Source organism: Lonchura striata, chromosome 2 (assembly GCF_046129695.1).
Source record: "Lonchura striata isolate bLonStr1 chromosome 2, bLonStr1.mat, whole genome shotgun sequence".
NCBI lineage: Eukaryota > Metazoa > Chordata > Aves > Passeriformes > Estrildidae > Lonchura > Lonchura striata.
In genome coordinates this window covers 84,005,249-84,020,590 of record NC_134604.1, presented here as the reverse complement: position 1 = coordinate 84,020,590, position 15,342 = coordinate 84,005,249, and the positions used below count along the sequence as shown (strand labels likewise).

At 40.0% G+C, this 15,342-nt stretch overlaps 2 protein-coding genes across 5 annotated transcripts in view; one reads left to right on the top strand and one right to left on the bottom strand.

The window, feature by feature from the left end:
- The window catches only part of LOC110479395 (cohesin subunit SA-2), a 58,369-nt gene extending 49,381 nt beyond the window's left edge, over window positions 1-8,988 (top strand). For 2 of the 3 annotated variants that reach the window (XM_021546678.2, XM_021546679.2), the window contains 4 exons: window positions 3,889-4,079; window positions 5,176-5,350; window positions 6,350-6,434; window positions 7,968-8,988. In XM_021546678.2, the coding sequence (XP_021402353.2) occupies window positions 3,889-4,079; window positions 5,176-5,350; window positions 6,350-6,434; window positions 7,968-7,976 (460 nt within the window). In that variant the 3' untranslated portion in view covers window positions 7,977-8,988. Of the gene's footprint in view, window positions 1-401; window positions 2,883-3,888; window positions 4,080-5,175; window positions 5,351-6,349; window positions 6,435-7,967 lie in introns of those variants that run through there. The other variant, XM_021546681.2, reaches the window with a different exon arrangement.
- Window positions 8,989-10,267: 1,279 nt separating this feature from the next.
- PPP2R3B (protein phosphatase 2 regulatory subunit B''beta) overlaps window positions 10,268-15,342 on the bottom strand; it is a 52,916-nt gene continuing 47,841 nt past the window's right edge. For both annotated transcript variants that reach the window (XM_021546683.2, XM_077781515.1), the window contains 4 exons: window positions 14,950-15,125; window positions 12,913-13,031; window positions 12,698-12,804; window positions 10,268-11,458 (listed from right to left, as the gene is read on the bottom strand). In XM_021546683.2, coding sequence (XP_021402358.1) covers window positions 11,314-11,458; window positions 12,698-12,804; window positions 12,913-13,031; window positions 14,950-15,125 — 547 coding nt within the window. In that variant the 3' untranslated portion in view covers window positions 10,268-11,313. The remainder of the gene's footprint in view (window positions 11,459-12,697; window positions 12,805-12,912; window positions 13,032-14,949; window positions 15,126-15,342) is intronic.

The window sequence follows — 15,342 nt, the reverse complement described above, 5'->3', positions numbered from 1 at the left end:
AAGTTAAGTTCTTGTACACCATCATACACAGTTTGTGATTTGTGTATCCCTGTACAAAGGACACTTGAACTTCAGTGTGGCAGAATTTGCTCAAGGGCTCTTCAGAGAACCTCTGAAATTAGTCTGCCCTTCAGGCTGTTAGTTTGAGACACAGTTGTTGAATTCTGTAGTAGTATTTATTTCAGATTGTATGTGCAATAAGCATTCTAGATTTTTCTTACATAGTTGTGGCCACATATGGCAATTCTTCTAAAGGAAAGGCTGTTAATTTGGTGGAAGAGATTTGCGACTTGACTGGTTAGTGGAGTGGCAGGAATGCTTTTCTGAACAGAAAAGTAAATCAAAAGGTTGTGGAAGAAATAATGCAGGGATCATTATTTTGTAATTATCTATTTCCACAGCTTCAGGCCTCAATTATGTGGATTCCATGGAACATATTTGGAACAGAAATACATGTGACACTCTTCATAATATAGATACTTAAATCCAAGAATTTACTATTTACACAGGAATATGCCCTGATCCAGTGGGCCCATGTTTTACAGTGGTTTAAATATTTGCATTTAATGATGTAAGAGTGATAGCCATCTTTTGGCATCAGTGGGGTATTATGCACCTGAATGGAGAGATATATGGGTATGTATCTTATTTCCTTCTTCACATGCCTCAGCTCTGATAATTTTTGAGATGGAAGTAACATTCTTCTTTTTGTTTGACCTTTAGCATTACTTCCTTAGTCAGTGCTGTTCATTTTGGATACAGATCTCTGCACTTCAGTATTGTAGTTACAGATACTGTAAAACCAGGTATTTCCATTTTCCTGAAAGCATATTTGAAGATGTGGGACAGTAAGACACATCTGCCTTTTTGCATTTCTGAGCGAATCACTCCAATACCTGACAAGAGAAGTTTTACTTTTGAAAGGAGGTCAGCAGAAATGGAGGAAAACCATCTGTCATATCTTTCTGAGCTCTGTGTAACTTGCTTGTTCCCATGTCACTTTATCTTACTTTGGAGGAGAACTTCTGTGCGAGTTATCAACTGGATTTTACGTAATATGGGTCAAGAATAGTAAAATGTCTATTTCCTGTTACTTCACATGACATAATTTATTAATGATTGCCATCTACATGGACAATTCGTTTGAAAAAATTGATTCAAAGATGGCATGCAAAATGCAGAAGAAAAATAATCAACATACACTGATTACAGACCCTGAGAAACCGAAAGTGGATAATCCATGGGTATGGATGGATAACTTAATTTGTGATTCTTGCATTTTTCTCTGATGAGAATTTTTGAGATCTACTACTAAAATTGGTTTTCATAAAATCCATAGGACCTCAAGGATCATCTGGTCCCAACCCCCTGCTTTGGGGAGGAACACTTTCTACTAGACCAGGTTGCTCAATGCCTCATCCAAGCTGGCCTTGAATACTTCGAGGGATGGGGAGTCCAGGACTGCTCTGGGCAGCCTGTTCCAGTGCCTCACCACAATCACAATCAAGAATTTCTTCCTAATATCTCATCTAAACTCGCACTCAGTTTAAAGCCATTTAAAGCTGTGTCCTAGCTTTCCATGCCCTTATGGAAAGTCCCTCTCCAGCTCTCTTGTCAGTTCTGTTGAGGTACTAGAAGGTGCTGTAAGTCCTCCCCAGAGCCTTCTCTTCTCCAGGCTGAATAATGCCAGCTCCCTCAGCCTGTCTTCACAGGGGAAGTGCTCCAGGCCCAGTTTGGACAGTTTCTGTATAACTCTGTCCACATTGTCTGTATTTTAAAGAGCTGTAAGCTTCTGTGGTGACACCCGTGCAGTAAGTAGTTTCCTGTTAAACCATCCTTGAAAAACTCATTTAATTTACCTCCTGGGAATAGTTTTTAACTAAACAAAAGGAAAATATTTAATTGTTGATGGAGCAGATCAAGGCTAAATCCTGATATTTTTTTTCCTAGGACTATATTAAACCTCTTAATCAGAGGATATATTCTGGAAGTATATTCCTGAATGTATCAGATACGTTTGATACATTCAGGTAGGTTTATTCATGGAAAAGTTTCATGGAAAATAACAGAACCTAGCAGGGAATGCACTTGTCTCGTTGCTGCTTTGGGCCTTCCCTCTGCTGCTGGGAACAAATGGGAAACAATAAAAGTTTCTAGAAGGGAAATTTCAATTTATCCACAAGTACATTCATACTATATTTCTAGAATAACAGTTTCTATTCTGGGAGGCCTAAAGTGCCCTGCAGAGGCTGGAGATTATATTTCCTCTTAGAAATATTCAGGTTTAGCTCCATCATAAATTATTGGATAGAATGTTTTAGGTCAACATGAACTTTGAGAAACAAACATCTGGTTATTTTCATTTTTCTTATTAATCATGGGATTGATGTCCAGGTCTATATGTTAACATATGTGAATGTACCTGTAACAGATGAGATACAGAATGTGAGCATTTGTTAGAAAGGACTATATTTCAACACCATCAAAGTATAAGGACTTTGACCCTCTCCCCTATAATTGCATAGGCTGTAGCAGTAAAATACTTGGCTTGTCAGTTGCTCTGTGCCACAAAATGCACACAAGAAATGAATTGCTGAATAGCAAGCAGCATGAAGGGCCTTATTCCTGAATCAGTAGAAGTCTTTCCATTGACATTGGTAGCAGTTGGATTAGACCCTGAAACTGTAGTTACAATACATGCTTGTTTGAAACCAACAAATTCCATTACCAGGGTTTCTTGATCCCTGGGGCCCCCAGAGTCCAAGACTCTAATTGTTTTGGAGCCGGTGCTTACCCTAACCTCCTCTCAGCACTGGTTTCCTTGTTTTGCAAAGCAAATGAAATGGCTGATATTTTCCAGGCCACTCTCCTAATCACAAAAAAAAAAAAAAAAAAAAAAAAAAAAAAAAAAAAAAGAGAGAATAATATGTTGCACAGTCTGGTGTTAAAACTGTCACTTCTGGTATTTGCTAAGGTGGGGTCTGTTTTAACCACACTGGGCTTGATTTTAAAGTGATGAACTGTAGCTGAAATGTGGTGAGTATCCGCTTCCTAATCCTGAGTCAGACTTTGGTTTTGTTTTCTATTGTTATTAAGTAGGAATGGGTCAGAAAGACTTTGTTGGAAATGTCCTGTTTTTCAAATAGAGTGTTTGAGGAAAGTCTTTTTGCTCCAGGGAAGGTGATTCAGGCAAAGGGATTCAGGAAGGCCCAATGTCAAATCTCTGGACTGAATCAGACAGAACAGGGATGTGAGACAATGTTTCCCACATCCCATGCATTGTCACAACTGCAGAGCAATTATCTGCTTCTTGAAGACACTTGACATTTTACTGAGAGAATTGGATTGAGTTTGAGATGATAATACATAAAAAGTGGTTTAACTGGTTGTTCTTATTTTTAATTTTGACAGAACAAGCATTTATGATATAAAACCCCCATTGTCTCGCCTGTACTGTTTCCTGTACTACTGATCACAGGGAGCATCTCTTGCCTGGGATCTCCTTTGTCTCCATGAGGCAGAAAAGGCCACCAGATGAGGGGAATCCTCACAGAATTCTGCTCTGTTCAGGTTGCTACTGGCAGCAGCAATTAGCAGACTTTCCCTGCACAGGAAACTATAGAAGCTGATGTAATTTTGTAATTTCTGTGGATCTTGTGTTGTTTCTAATGCTAAAAATTCAAGCACTCTTTTAGCTTTGAAGACATTTGCATTTTAATTAGGTACTTCAGAGATGTCAGGTGTTTCACAGAAAAATAGTGCCCTCTTCAACAGTTTTGTTTGCACCTTTGGAGAGTAAAGTGAAAATCCTTTCTTGTAATACCTGCCCCAGATACTGAAGGGGAAGAATAGTGAGTTTCCTTATGATTGCTTTTGTTTTCGTCCCAGGTACAGTTACTTACAGAGGTACATAACAGAGCCACTGTCCTGCAGAAGAGACAAATGGCAGCCTTTGGTCTGGTACAGAAACTCTTTATTGGCAAATGAAGATGAGGAGAGCTCTGTCCTTGGCAGTTTGGGAGAGTGGCACCCTGTGGGCTCATCTAAGACATCTTCTTTTAAAAGGAAATTGTCTAATGGTATGAAAACTTCCCAGTTCTTGATCAGCTGTATTTTCTTTATCTGTCTGGCAAAACTGCTGTATTTGCTATTTTGCTTTGCTGTAGCAAATTTGCATATGCTAAAATGTATTTCATGCTTTGCATTAGCAGTAGAGTACCATGGTGTGCTGGGTGTTGAGGACTTCCCCGTTTGAACTGTGGTTTTTGCCTTCAGCCTTGTGGTTGTTCCAGGTCCCTTGATCACTCAACAGCAGCAAGGTTGGGCTGAGAACTCCGAGTGAGGAGAATTCAAGATTATTTGAATTCTACTGTGTACTAACATCTGGCATTTGTCTGAGCCAGAGACTTGGTTGATTGCTTTTAATTGTTAACTTAAGAGCATTGTTGCTTTAGGCCCTGTAGATAATTGAGACAGGAGAGGTATTTCCAGAACTCAATTCAGATCTTCATGCCAGATTATCTGGGCCAAATCATCTTCTAGGGTTTTTCTCTCTGTTGAATTTCTAGGGAGCCAGTAAGATTATACTCCTACCTTAAAGAATTCTATTTAGATGGTCTGCATCCAGGCTTTGGCAGCATTTATGGACTGCCAGTCTGTAGTGAAGTATTCACTGCATGGATATGATAGGACTTAGTTAAAATGCAATAAAGCCATTATGAAAACAATTGCTAATTAAAAGCTAAGTGTTATGGACATGTGCAGTTGTGTGTGGAGGAAAGGAAATTTTCCCACAGTGTCCTTTAGTTTCTTTCTCATTCTTTCTCATAAATCTTCTTTTCAGTGACTTGCCTTCAGAGAGCTTGTTCCTTTGTATCCCCAACGGCCCTCCTTTCTTGAGCATAATACAGACTCAGCAGTACTGATAGCAGTTATGGACCAGGGCCAAGTTCATAAATCTAGATTGCAGAAATGACCAGTGGGCAAATTAAATGGATTTTCTTTTAAGTGGCATATAGCTGTCTCTTTCAATAAAGGAATGCTTTGCTCCAGATGTCCTTTTGAGCTTGGCCTGATTGTTTCTCTGCTGTGGGGAACATACTGGAAATGTCTATCTCAAGACCTCTGAGGATGAGGCTGAGGCTGAAGAATGACTGTGTTCACTCTGTGTTGCAGGGTCTTTGCCTGAAACCAGCCAGACTGAAGCAGAAAGCAAAGCCCCAGAACAGCAGTGTGCTTCTCAGCTTCCCTCTGCAGCAGGGAAAAGCAGAAAGAGGCTGAAATCTAAAGAGATGCGCTTGCAGGAACATTTGCCATTCCTTTGTCCAGGAGGGTTGCGTAGAAGATACTGGTGAGAGTTTGATGTCTTACAAACCTGTTCTGGCATTGACACTTGGGGTCTTCCTATCCACCTTCTGGGATTTTTGTAATACTTCATGAGCTTAGGGTGTGTGCCCCTCCTGTCTTTTTTATGGGCTGTGTCCCATGGACAGGTTGGGTTTTTTTGTTTCCTTAGTCCAATATCTACATTTGCTGCTTTCTCCTGCCACTGTCACAGGGCTTCTGTGCCTTCTTGGAGTAATATCAAGTGTGCAGAGACACAGTGGAAAAAGACAAGGGTGGAGGAAAGTTCCCTGTCCCACTTGCCGTGTCCATATTGAAGATCTGTGGTGCTAGTTACTCTCAGGCTGCTTCCTGCAGCCAGTCAATAAGTGTTTTCTCCATCTCTGGAAATGAAAGAGGATTCTTGTCTCTGCAGATCTGCTGTTAACCACTGTGTACCCTGTGGCTTTCTTTTAGAGACATGTTGGTGTGCAGCATGCAAACATGCCCCAGTGAAACCCCATACAACTTGGATGTGAGAGAGGTGTTGCAGAAATAGGGAGTCTGCAGTCTACTGTTGAGCAAAGTGCTCAGTTGCAGTGTTTTCCTTTAATTCAGTTAATTTATTGAGGTGTTAGGTGCCATTTCCCCTGTTAGTAGGTTAAAAGGTGAAACACAAATCTTGGGAAGATGCATACTTTTCCACGTTTTGGGACACTTGTTAAATGGACCTGGTGAATACAAGTAAAATAGAACAAAAATTTATTAAACGTGAAGGCAGCCCCTGTTTAAATCAGTGTTTTTCTGAATGGCTTTATTGAAAATTCCTCAGAGCATAGCCTGTTTCATACTGGGAAATTCTGGGCCAGTAACTTTAGGCTACCTTGCATGGCTATGAGCAGCAGATCTTACTAAGTGAAATACAGTGCCTTAAGCACACTTTTGCCATGTGCAGCCTCTGTTATATCTCAAGACTTAGGGGTTTTTTTTTTTTGTTTGTTTGTTTGTTTTTTTTTTTTGTTTCCAGCAAAGATGAGGTTAAGACAGAAGATGTCTCCGAGGAGGGTCCAGAAGACACAGTTGAAGATGTTGATGTCATTGGTACAGACCAGGTAATTCTGGCTGATTTTCCAGCTCTGAGGACAGCTGTAGTTGGTGGGTCAATGTCAGGTCAGAGTCTCCTGGGTAGCTATGCAGCAGCAAAGGGGGTTGCTCTTTTGTGACCCTTTTCAGGATGAGAAAAGGTGATTGCCCTCTTCCCTTTCCGGCTTCAACTGTAGTTTCCTCCTTCAGCTCAATCTACATTTTAGAGGCAATCCTTTTTGTAGCATCTAGACATCCTTAGGTAATTTGTAAGGATTGAATGTCACTTAGGATGCATTAATAGAAGGATCCCCTTTCTTTTTCCCCATACTGTGAAGCTTCTTTATTAAACAGCTATTTGCTGCAGTTGCTTCGTGTTGCTGACACATTGCAGAGATGGCACTGCTGCATGGCCTGCAGGGAGTATCTACTTCAGAAATGGTGTTTGCATTTTCTCTTTAAATTGAAAGATTCAGAATGTGTCTGATCACTGGACAGCCCTGGGCTCTTGCTGGAGTATCCCATGTGTCTTTCCCTTTTCCAGTCAAGGCTGTTGGGCAAATTAAATTGTCCTCGAACAAACTGGGGATTTGAAGGGAAGCATGAGAACATTTTGGGCTTGGAGTGGCAACCAGCATAGCCAGAGGCTTGTCTCCTGGGCACTGATTGCCTTTGCGATCCAAGTTTGGCAGAGCTGCAGCTCTCTGCCTGGGCCTCAGCTCAGCCCTGGACTGGATCCTTGCAGCAGGGAAGGACTTCTAGCCCTTTGGGCCCGTGGAGTGCAAGGACTCAGACAGGATGTTGTACAGCAGGGTCTCGTGCAGTGACTGTACAAGGAAAGGGGTGGAGGGGAAAGGAAGGCCATGATTTTTCCTGTGCTGCAGCTAATCATAACCCTTCTGCTCCCTAAAGTTTTCTGTGTCAGCCACTACAGGGGGCTAAGCAGTTCCTTCAGGTTTTTCTTCTGTATTTCCCTCTGTTGTCTGGACTTCAGAACATAACTCAGTGTTTGGCAGATCGTATTTTTGCAGTGAGTCAGGCAACCCCTTGATTTCCAGTGACTGGTTATCTGGGATCTAACCACCACATTCAGACTTTGCATGATTTTTGTCTTTTTAAATGAGATTTTGCTGTAAAGTTCAGCCAGCGTTTTTTTAAAACATGCTGGGCTTTTCTTTTTAAAGAGGACTATAACGGGGGAAAAAGGGACTTCTACTTTTTCTTTCAGTCATATGCATGTTAAAATGTAGACAGCTTGGCCCAAGTACTTGAAGCAGCTCCTACTGCAGTTAAAATTAGAAGATTTTAAAAATTAAAGCCATACAGAAATTGCATTACTTATGCAGTATGTTGCCTTTCTCTGTAGTGCCTTTTCTGGGCTTTTTGGGGTACGGAAATTATTCTTTCCTTTTGTGGAAGCTGTAGTTCTTTATAAGAGCTGGCTCTGTGGCTAAGCTGCTGAATGGTTAGATGCTACAGTTACTCAGATTCCTTATGGGCTCTTAGATGATGTCTGCCCCATAGTAGAGGACTGACTTAATTTCTGTTTTCTTGTGATGTAGGACAGTTAAAGACACTGAGAGGATGAACAGAAGTGAAGCACACGCTGTTTTTTCTGCAAATTGTTTAACTTGTCAATGTGGTGTGAGAACATCAACTGAGGTGGCAGGAGACATGGATCAAGTTGTCTCTGTGCCCATGGGCATCGACCCAGAACCAGTTTGTAGCACGGTGGTTGATTTCCCACCATTGCTGGTTGTGGGCATTACTGAGGTGGCTGCTGCAGTTCTAGGATAGAGTGTTCTGAGCATCATTACTCAGCTGCATCCTGATCCTTGGTGCTGCCTTGGAAAAGTTCACAGCTGCAGGACTGGAATCAGGGTATTGACAAACACTGAATCAAAGACACTGTGAACCAGGTGAGACAAGCTCATTTGAAGCATGTGGGGGCAGTGCTTTGCTGGCTGTGTTCTTTACTGTTTGAAATAACCAAATGGAGATCTGTGTCTTTCCTTGCACCTGGTGCAGGGAAGAAAGGAACCTGGCCCAACTGTGAGCACTGGGACCTGCTGGGTGATGGCAAGTGCCATTTCCTGCCTGTAAAATGGAAAACCTGGATCATTCATCTGAAAGTATCTCTGAATTCTATTGCTTAGAAAGATGTGGTTAGAGGTCTGCAAGCATCAGGACATGATCAGGAAAACTTGTGTCAAGGCTTCAGAGTAACAAAGAAAGAAACAGTGGACCAGCTGACTATTTTCCTCTGGAAGAAGTCCTTTGTACACTGACCATGTGGTATTTACTTGGAAAAAGCCTGGAAAGACAATGTAAATAGACTGTAAATATGGCCATTCGAAAAGAGGATGTTTTTGCATTAAGAATTTGCAAATGATTGTCACTCAAGAGTGTTTCAGTGGCAGTGGGCTGGGGAGCGTGGGCTGCTTTCACTGACCCTTCTCACTGCTTCCTGGAATTGTACATTGCAGTAATCATATCAGCTTTATTTTTTATTTTATATATATATATATCTATATCTATATTTTGGATTGTAATTGTGTAAAATAAACTACAGAACTATTGCTATCCGTTAGTACTGAACGTGTAAGTGATACTCCTACACCGTGTCTGGAGAATGACAGCAAATGTTTGCTGGTCTTTGCATTTGTTGTGTTATTTCACAGGCTGAGCAGGGAATTCCCATGAAGATGGAAATGAAAGCCATGACTGTTGCCCAGGTATTGTGTACACTGAAGTGGCCACAGTGAATCCATGATTTTCCTTGTGCATGGTGTGGAGGCTGCCACAAGGGAGGTGGTTCTCAGGTTCAGTAACTCCCACTACCTTGGCTGGGGTACTGATGTTTCCCCTTATCCATCTGTGGATTAATTTGTGGATCTAGGCCTAAGCACTCACCAGGGAGGCAGAATACAGCTTAACTGGGAAAATAGTCATACCTGAAACCACATCAAACATATGGATGCTTTAATTTTTGTAACAGTGGGCTTGGGATGGGAATTTCCCCGCAGAGCAAGGTCCAGTAATCCTCATAAACTCATGTATTTTAAGAAAAAGGACTTCTACAGAACAGCAGAATATGTTCTACTTAGGAAATAAGGGACTTGGTTAGCAAAAGTATAGTAGGGAGCAGGATTTGACAGGCACTTCGTTAAACACAAAGTGGCAACAACAGCTACAGGCTCTGCAGAAGAGATTGACCCTGCACCATAGTGCTGTGTGACAGAGATGTGTCACTGCATGCTAGGAAGGCCTGTGGCTGTTTGCTGCCCAGTTAAAAGCCCCCTTCTTGAGAAAAGTTTTAGGGTAGGGAGATGCATCTCTTGCAGTGGAACAGATATTCAGAACCATGTTCTGCAAAGCCAGTTGGTCATTCTTTCCCTGAGGGAACAGAGCTTAGCAGAAATGCTTAGTGTATCTGTACTGTTTAAAAGCCCCAAACCATTGGCTGTTAGTGAAAGGTATCCAGCCAAGCCTGGAGAAATTTGACATTGGTGAGTCTGTATTAAAACTGGAATAATTAACCAAAATCCTTCAAATGGTATTACAATTACTTGAGTTTTCCTCAGTAAGGTTCACCAGCACCTCAGCAATGAGTTTCTTGATATACAGGTGTGTAGATTTCTGCAGGAGCTTGTGTGAGGAGTTAAGCACAAGAGGTTTCTCCCAGCTGCTCATCAAATACTCTCTTTTGGATGAAGAAAAAGCTGCTAAAGGGCTGATTGCTTTGCATATGCAGCTTGTTGGAATTACCCAACCAGACTGCATACCTGTGTTACATCCTATCTGAGTGGTTCTTTATTAAGACATGAATTGTATGCATTATGTAAAAATTAGAACTGTTAAATTACATGTATGAAAATCTTTATTTGAAAATACAAACCGGTTTTTAAAACATTTTAAAAGATCTACACTGCAACCAAAAAAATAACTTACATCTTTTTGTACATTTTTTTCCCAACAAAACCTGTTTAACAGTTAAGAGTGAGGCAACAATTTCAAGCTGCTGTGACACTGATGAATATCCATGGAATGTGTCAATAGCAAACAAGCAAAGGGGAGGACAGACAAAAGCACTGAATGCCCACAACAGATTAGTGCACATCACTGATCAAGTAACATTTATACAAAGGGTTAAAAAAAAAATTGGTTCCTTCTGCATGAATTAACACACCCATTTTGGATCAAGTATGAATGCTCAGAATTAATTGTTAAATAATCTTTTTATGATTAACATAAATGAAAAGACTGAAGTTTAAAAGGGCATGCAAAATTAAAGCTGGGGCAAAGAAGGACTACACAGAGAAGAAAAACAACTTGTCTTGGGTGTTCACTTTAGGGTATTCTAATATGCATAGCTTGTCAGACAAAACTCTGCTTGTAAATGAGGGCTGAACTGTGCACTCATTGTCACATCTCTTCCTTGCCATGGCATAAAACCTGAAAGAGGGCTGTCTGTGAGCATGAGCAAACTGCAGGTGTAAATTGTTTCCTTACCTCCCATACCAGGACAGAAATACCTGTTCACAGGTGAGATGGAGATGGTCAGTGCACCACACATCACCCAAGATAATTATACAGTTCTCTTAAAAACAGTAGATTACTTTTCTCTTAAGTCAAATATTGTTATTCTTCCAAAAAGGAATTATGCAACATCTGAAAATAAATATTTTAATCTATTTTACAAACGATAAACTATTGAATAAATACAAAAATCTCATCATTTCATATAAATGCACTTCTTTTACTTAAAAGGTAGTGTAGTGATTAGATATTTTTAGCACAAAACTAAACTGACTTCCTGGAAAGAAGCCCCACTGAAACGTATCAGTGTGTAGCAGACCTGCTGCAGACTGTCCCTTCTCTTCTGCAAGTGCTGACCATGAGTAACCTCTATTCAAAATCCTCATCATAGTCATATTCATCCAAGTCTACATCAGCCAGATGGGAAGGCATTTCAAAAAATGGTCTTTTCTCCATTTGATACTTTAGAACACTGGCTTTCTGATGGTCTACAGGATTCAGTTCTGCTTCATACCTAGAAGCAGACAAAAAAGAAAGGATAATTAAAGAGTCTAACGATGCCAGGAAGTGCCTAAATATTGGAACACTAACAAGGCTATTGCAGGAAGATTATAGATCCCAATATTTTCTAATAAAGAAACATAACCCGAACAGCACCAGGGTTCTGTAATAATTCCCTGAATTTAAGTTAGCTTACTCTCCTATCACATGCTGAACTTTCCAGCGTGAAATGCAGCTCTGCTGAAAGGATTCAAAGCACACACTGCTCCAGTGGAGTATTTATAGGCTAGAAATGGTGAAATGCAAGACTTTTAAGTACTTGCCAGAAACCTCTCAAGTTTTTTCAAGAAAGCTGAAGTGAGGTTCAGTTAAGAAGAACGAAATACAGCTGCAGTAGGTATGATAAAAGAGAAGGAATACTGGATTGAGGGTCTTACTGACATGTGCATGAGCACCAAGAACTGATAGCAACTGTACTTTTAAGCAGATTCTGGAAAGCAAAACCCAGGTGTTAACCCAGAAATTATTGATAACCACCTGCTGCTGATGCAGATGAATAGATGGATAATGAAATATAAGTTTAACTAATGCAAGCCAGTGAAGGCTGATATTTCAAAAAGGTTAGCTTCAACACTTTAGGTGGGATCAATCTATAATTCATAGCTGTTAAAAAACTAACAAAGTCTCAGTGGAGATTTATGGTAGCAGATTAAAAAACTGACCATTTCCTGGGTAGGGTGACTCAGGTTCATGTATGTCTTCCCAACCAGTACTGAATTTCATCACATGTTTTTTTTTTCTATCTACTTAACAAGACTGTGCAGAGAATGAACTTTAGATACTGCAGTTCTTGTTCTTTAAAATTGCTTTATAAAGGCATTATGTGCTTATCAGCTCCTCTTTCAGAGAAAGACATAGGGCAAAGTAGAGTTAAATACTAAGAATCCACTACGAACACTAAAAGAGAGCAGCACCTTGGGTTTCTCCCATGAGTTCACCACCGATTTAAACAGAAAACAAAAGTCATCTGAAAGTTCAATTCACCAAGTTACAAATTTAAAAATAAGGGCTTGTAAAAAGAGATGCATATACTACAATAAGAGTTTTGGCTCACATATGTGTACTTGATAGTCTCATACACCATTAATCACACATTTTTGAGAAGGATGTGTTTATTCTTTTTTAAATGAATGGTGATGAGGCTGTACTTTAGTAGAGAGGATTCATATCAGCTCTCCTGCTGCATTCTTACCCGTCATTCCACTGGTCACTTGCTGCCTCTTCTGCTACCAAGATATCATACTCTTCAGCAGCGTATTTCTCCCAGTCAGAGACCTCTTGACTTTCACCTTCACCATCCTAAGCAATCATGTTGCATGTTACACAAAACAGTATTAATTAATTAATTAAAACAGTATTAATTGCTAAGCACGTAGCTATAAAGACTTTTAAAGCTTCAATACTCACCCGCAACATAGAAAACTGATCCTTCTGTTCATGGTCAAGGTATTTTTCAATGTTGAAAAAAGTATCAAAGAACACATTTGTCAACTTACATCGCTTTAAATCATGCAGAGTAATTTTTCCTGTAAAGAAGATTATGAGATAAGAATATTAAAATTATTAGAGCTGAAGTTATCCTTTCTCAAAAGTGGAGAAAGGTGTACATTATCTTTACTCGGTCATCACTGCTTAACAACATTTTTCACTGATCCTCAATCCAATGGGAGAGATGCAAACAGATGAAATATACACCTAGAGATGTATTCTTCAAAGTGTTCAAAACTTTGAAATGGTTCAGATTTTTTTCCTTTCCGTGGTTGTCATATCCCACAGCCTGTCAGTATGTTGAAGTGAGATGCAGTCTACCTCTCTCAGCTAGTAAAAATCATTTGAGGTATTTGTTTAAGTTTCCTTAACAGATAGAAGTCTCCAGTGAGTTAGCCATTCCTTCCCAGGGAGTGCTTGGGCAGCAGATAGGAATCTCCTATGGCAGCAGCCCTCTCTCTTCCCTGACTTGAGCAGACAAATGTATGACAGAGATGACAGTGTGTGACTATGCTTCATACAGATGAATTTTTCATAGAGTCAGGGTTGCCACACTTGTCCAGTCGGATCAGTATTTACTGCTTGAGAGGAAAGCTAAATGCTTAGAGATGTTTTGTTTGATTTTTACAGTGTGATACTTTAAAGTCTCCAATCAATGGATATGTTAAGCTTTAGAAGTATTTGTCAGGTTGTTCAGAAATGTTACCTATTTCAAAGCTAAATATTGAAGTTTCTGCAGAAAGGCTAAAAAATATGAGATACACAAGTGAAGACAGATGACTATCCTTAAAACTCCCCTTTATTGATTCACTGGAATACAGTCTTCCATTGTTAATCAAATAGGAGCTAACTGAAGATGTTATGGAGGAGTTGAAAAAAAGCCAGACGTGGAACAGTACTTCCTTAGCTTACTGTCCCAGCCTCTAACAAAGTGTAACTCAAGGACATCACAGGGAAGCAAAATCCAAATCCTGTTTGTACATGGTTGCCACGCTTGCATCTGTCACGAAGGGCCCCAGTGTGTTCTGCCTGGCTTGTCACTGGTGCTCCAGAAGGGCACAAATCCCCCGTGGCACCTGTGCTGTATCTGTCAGACCCACACAGATGTCTGATGCACTGCGCCATTTCAAGTGGCAGCAGCTCTCCACAAGCAAGCAAATTATTTGAATCCTAGTTACATAAGCTCCCAGTTTAAGTAAGTTAGACTCCTATATTTGGTTCATTGATTTGTCCTCCAGTTTCCATTTATTACAATGGGAGCTTAGACATGTAATACTCATGTAGATGCCAAGCACTGTCTCAAACACCAACAAAACAGGAGTAAAATTTAATTAATTCAGGACTCCAGAAATTAAAGTTTACTTTTTAGCACACAGAGCATTCTATAGAAACTGTATCACAGTTTAGTGATAACCTTATGAAAGTGTCTTCTATTGTTTCAAAGCTACAAAGTGAAACATCAGTTTATGCTGCTAGTCTTTTGTATTAGAAAACCAGATTTTTTTCTTAATCCACCTTTTAAACATAATTCAGTTTTTACTTAAAAAAAAACAAGAAAACAACCCTTCTCAACTGGCTTTAATTTTTGCTACCCTGAATAAACTCATCTTGGTTGTGTTCAATAGCCTTCTTTTATCATCCTCATGACATAGAGGAGATACATTAATCTTGTTTCATTTAAAATGCAGAACAGAAATATTATAAATGCCTTTTGGAAGCATAACATAAGACTGGAAGGGAACTACTGAGCTCAGGAGGTGATTGTGAGCAACCACATAACATAAATGTGCTTCTCAGAGCTTAGCTCACTTCATTTTTAATGCCCCCTAGCTCCCATGCATTACACATTGTTGGCCTAAGACTTCATTCCACTGATACCAACTGAGTGCTCTTATGGCTACACTAACTCCTAAATCCAGAGAAACAGAAGTTAAAGATGGAAAAGGAGTTTATTACCTTCATGTTGTGGCTTTACAAGGTCCAGCATCTGGCACAGACAGTCTTCAAAGGGCAAAGGTTCTATGGCCATGTTATCTAATTTTTGGCATTGTTCTTCATAAAAATATTCCAATTCATACATAGACAAAGCACCATCCCCATCAAGATCCATGCAGCGGAACCAGTATTCAATGCTGAAATTCAGTCATTAACAGCAAAGAGACAAACTTACTACAGAATTTCAAGAAGTCATATTGCCTGTTTCAAAGGCAATACTAAAAACTAGACTTAACAGTACATTCCACTAATCCATGGAAAGTCATTGAACACCACCTACTGTGGTAAGAGTTGCTGGTATTTGCTATGTCATCCATCATTGCATTTGAAAACACAAAACACATTTGTTAGTGG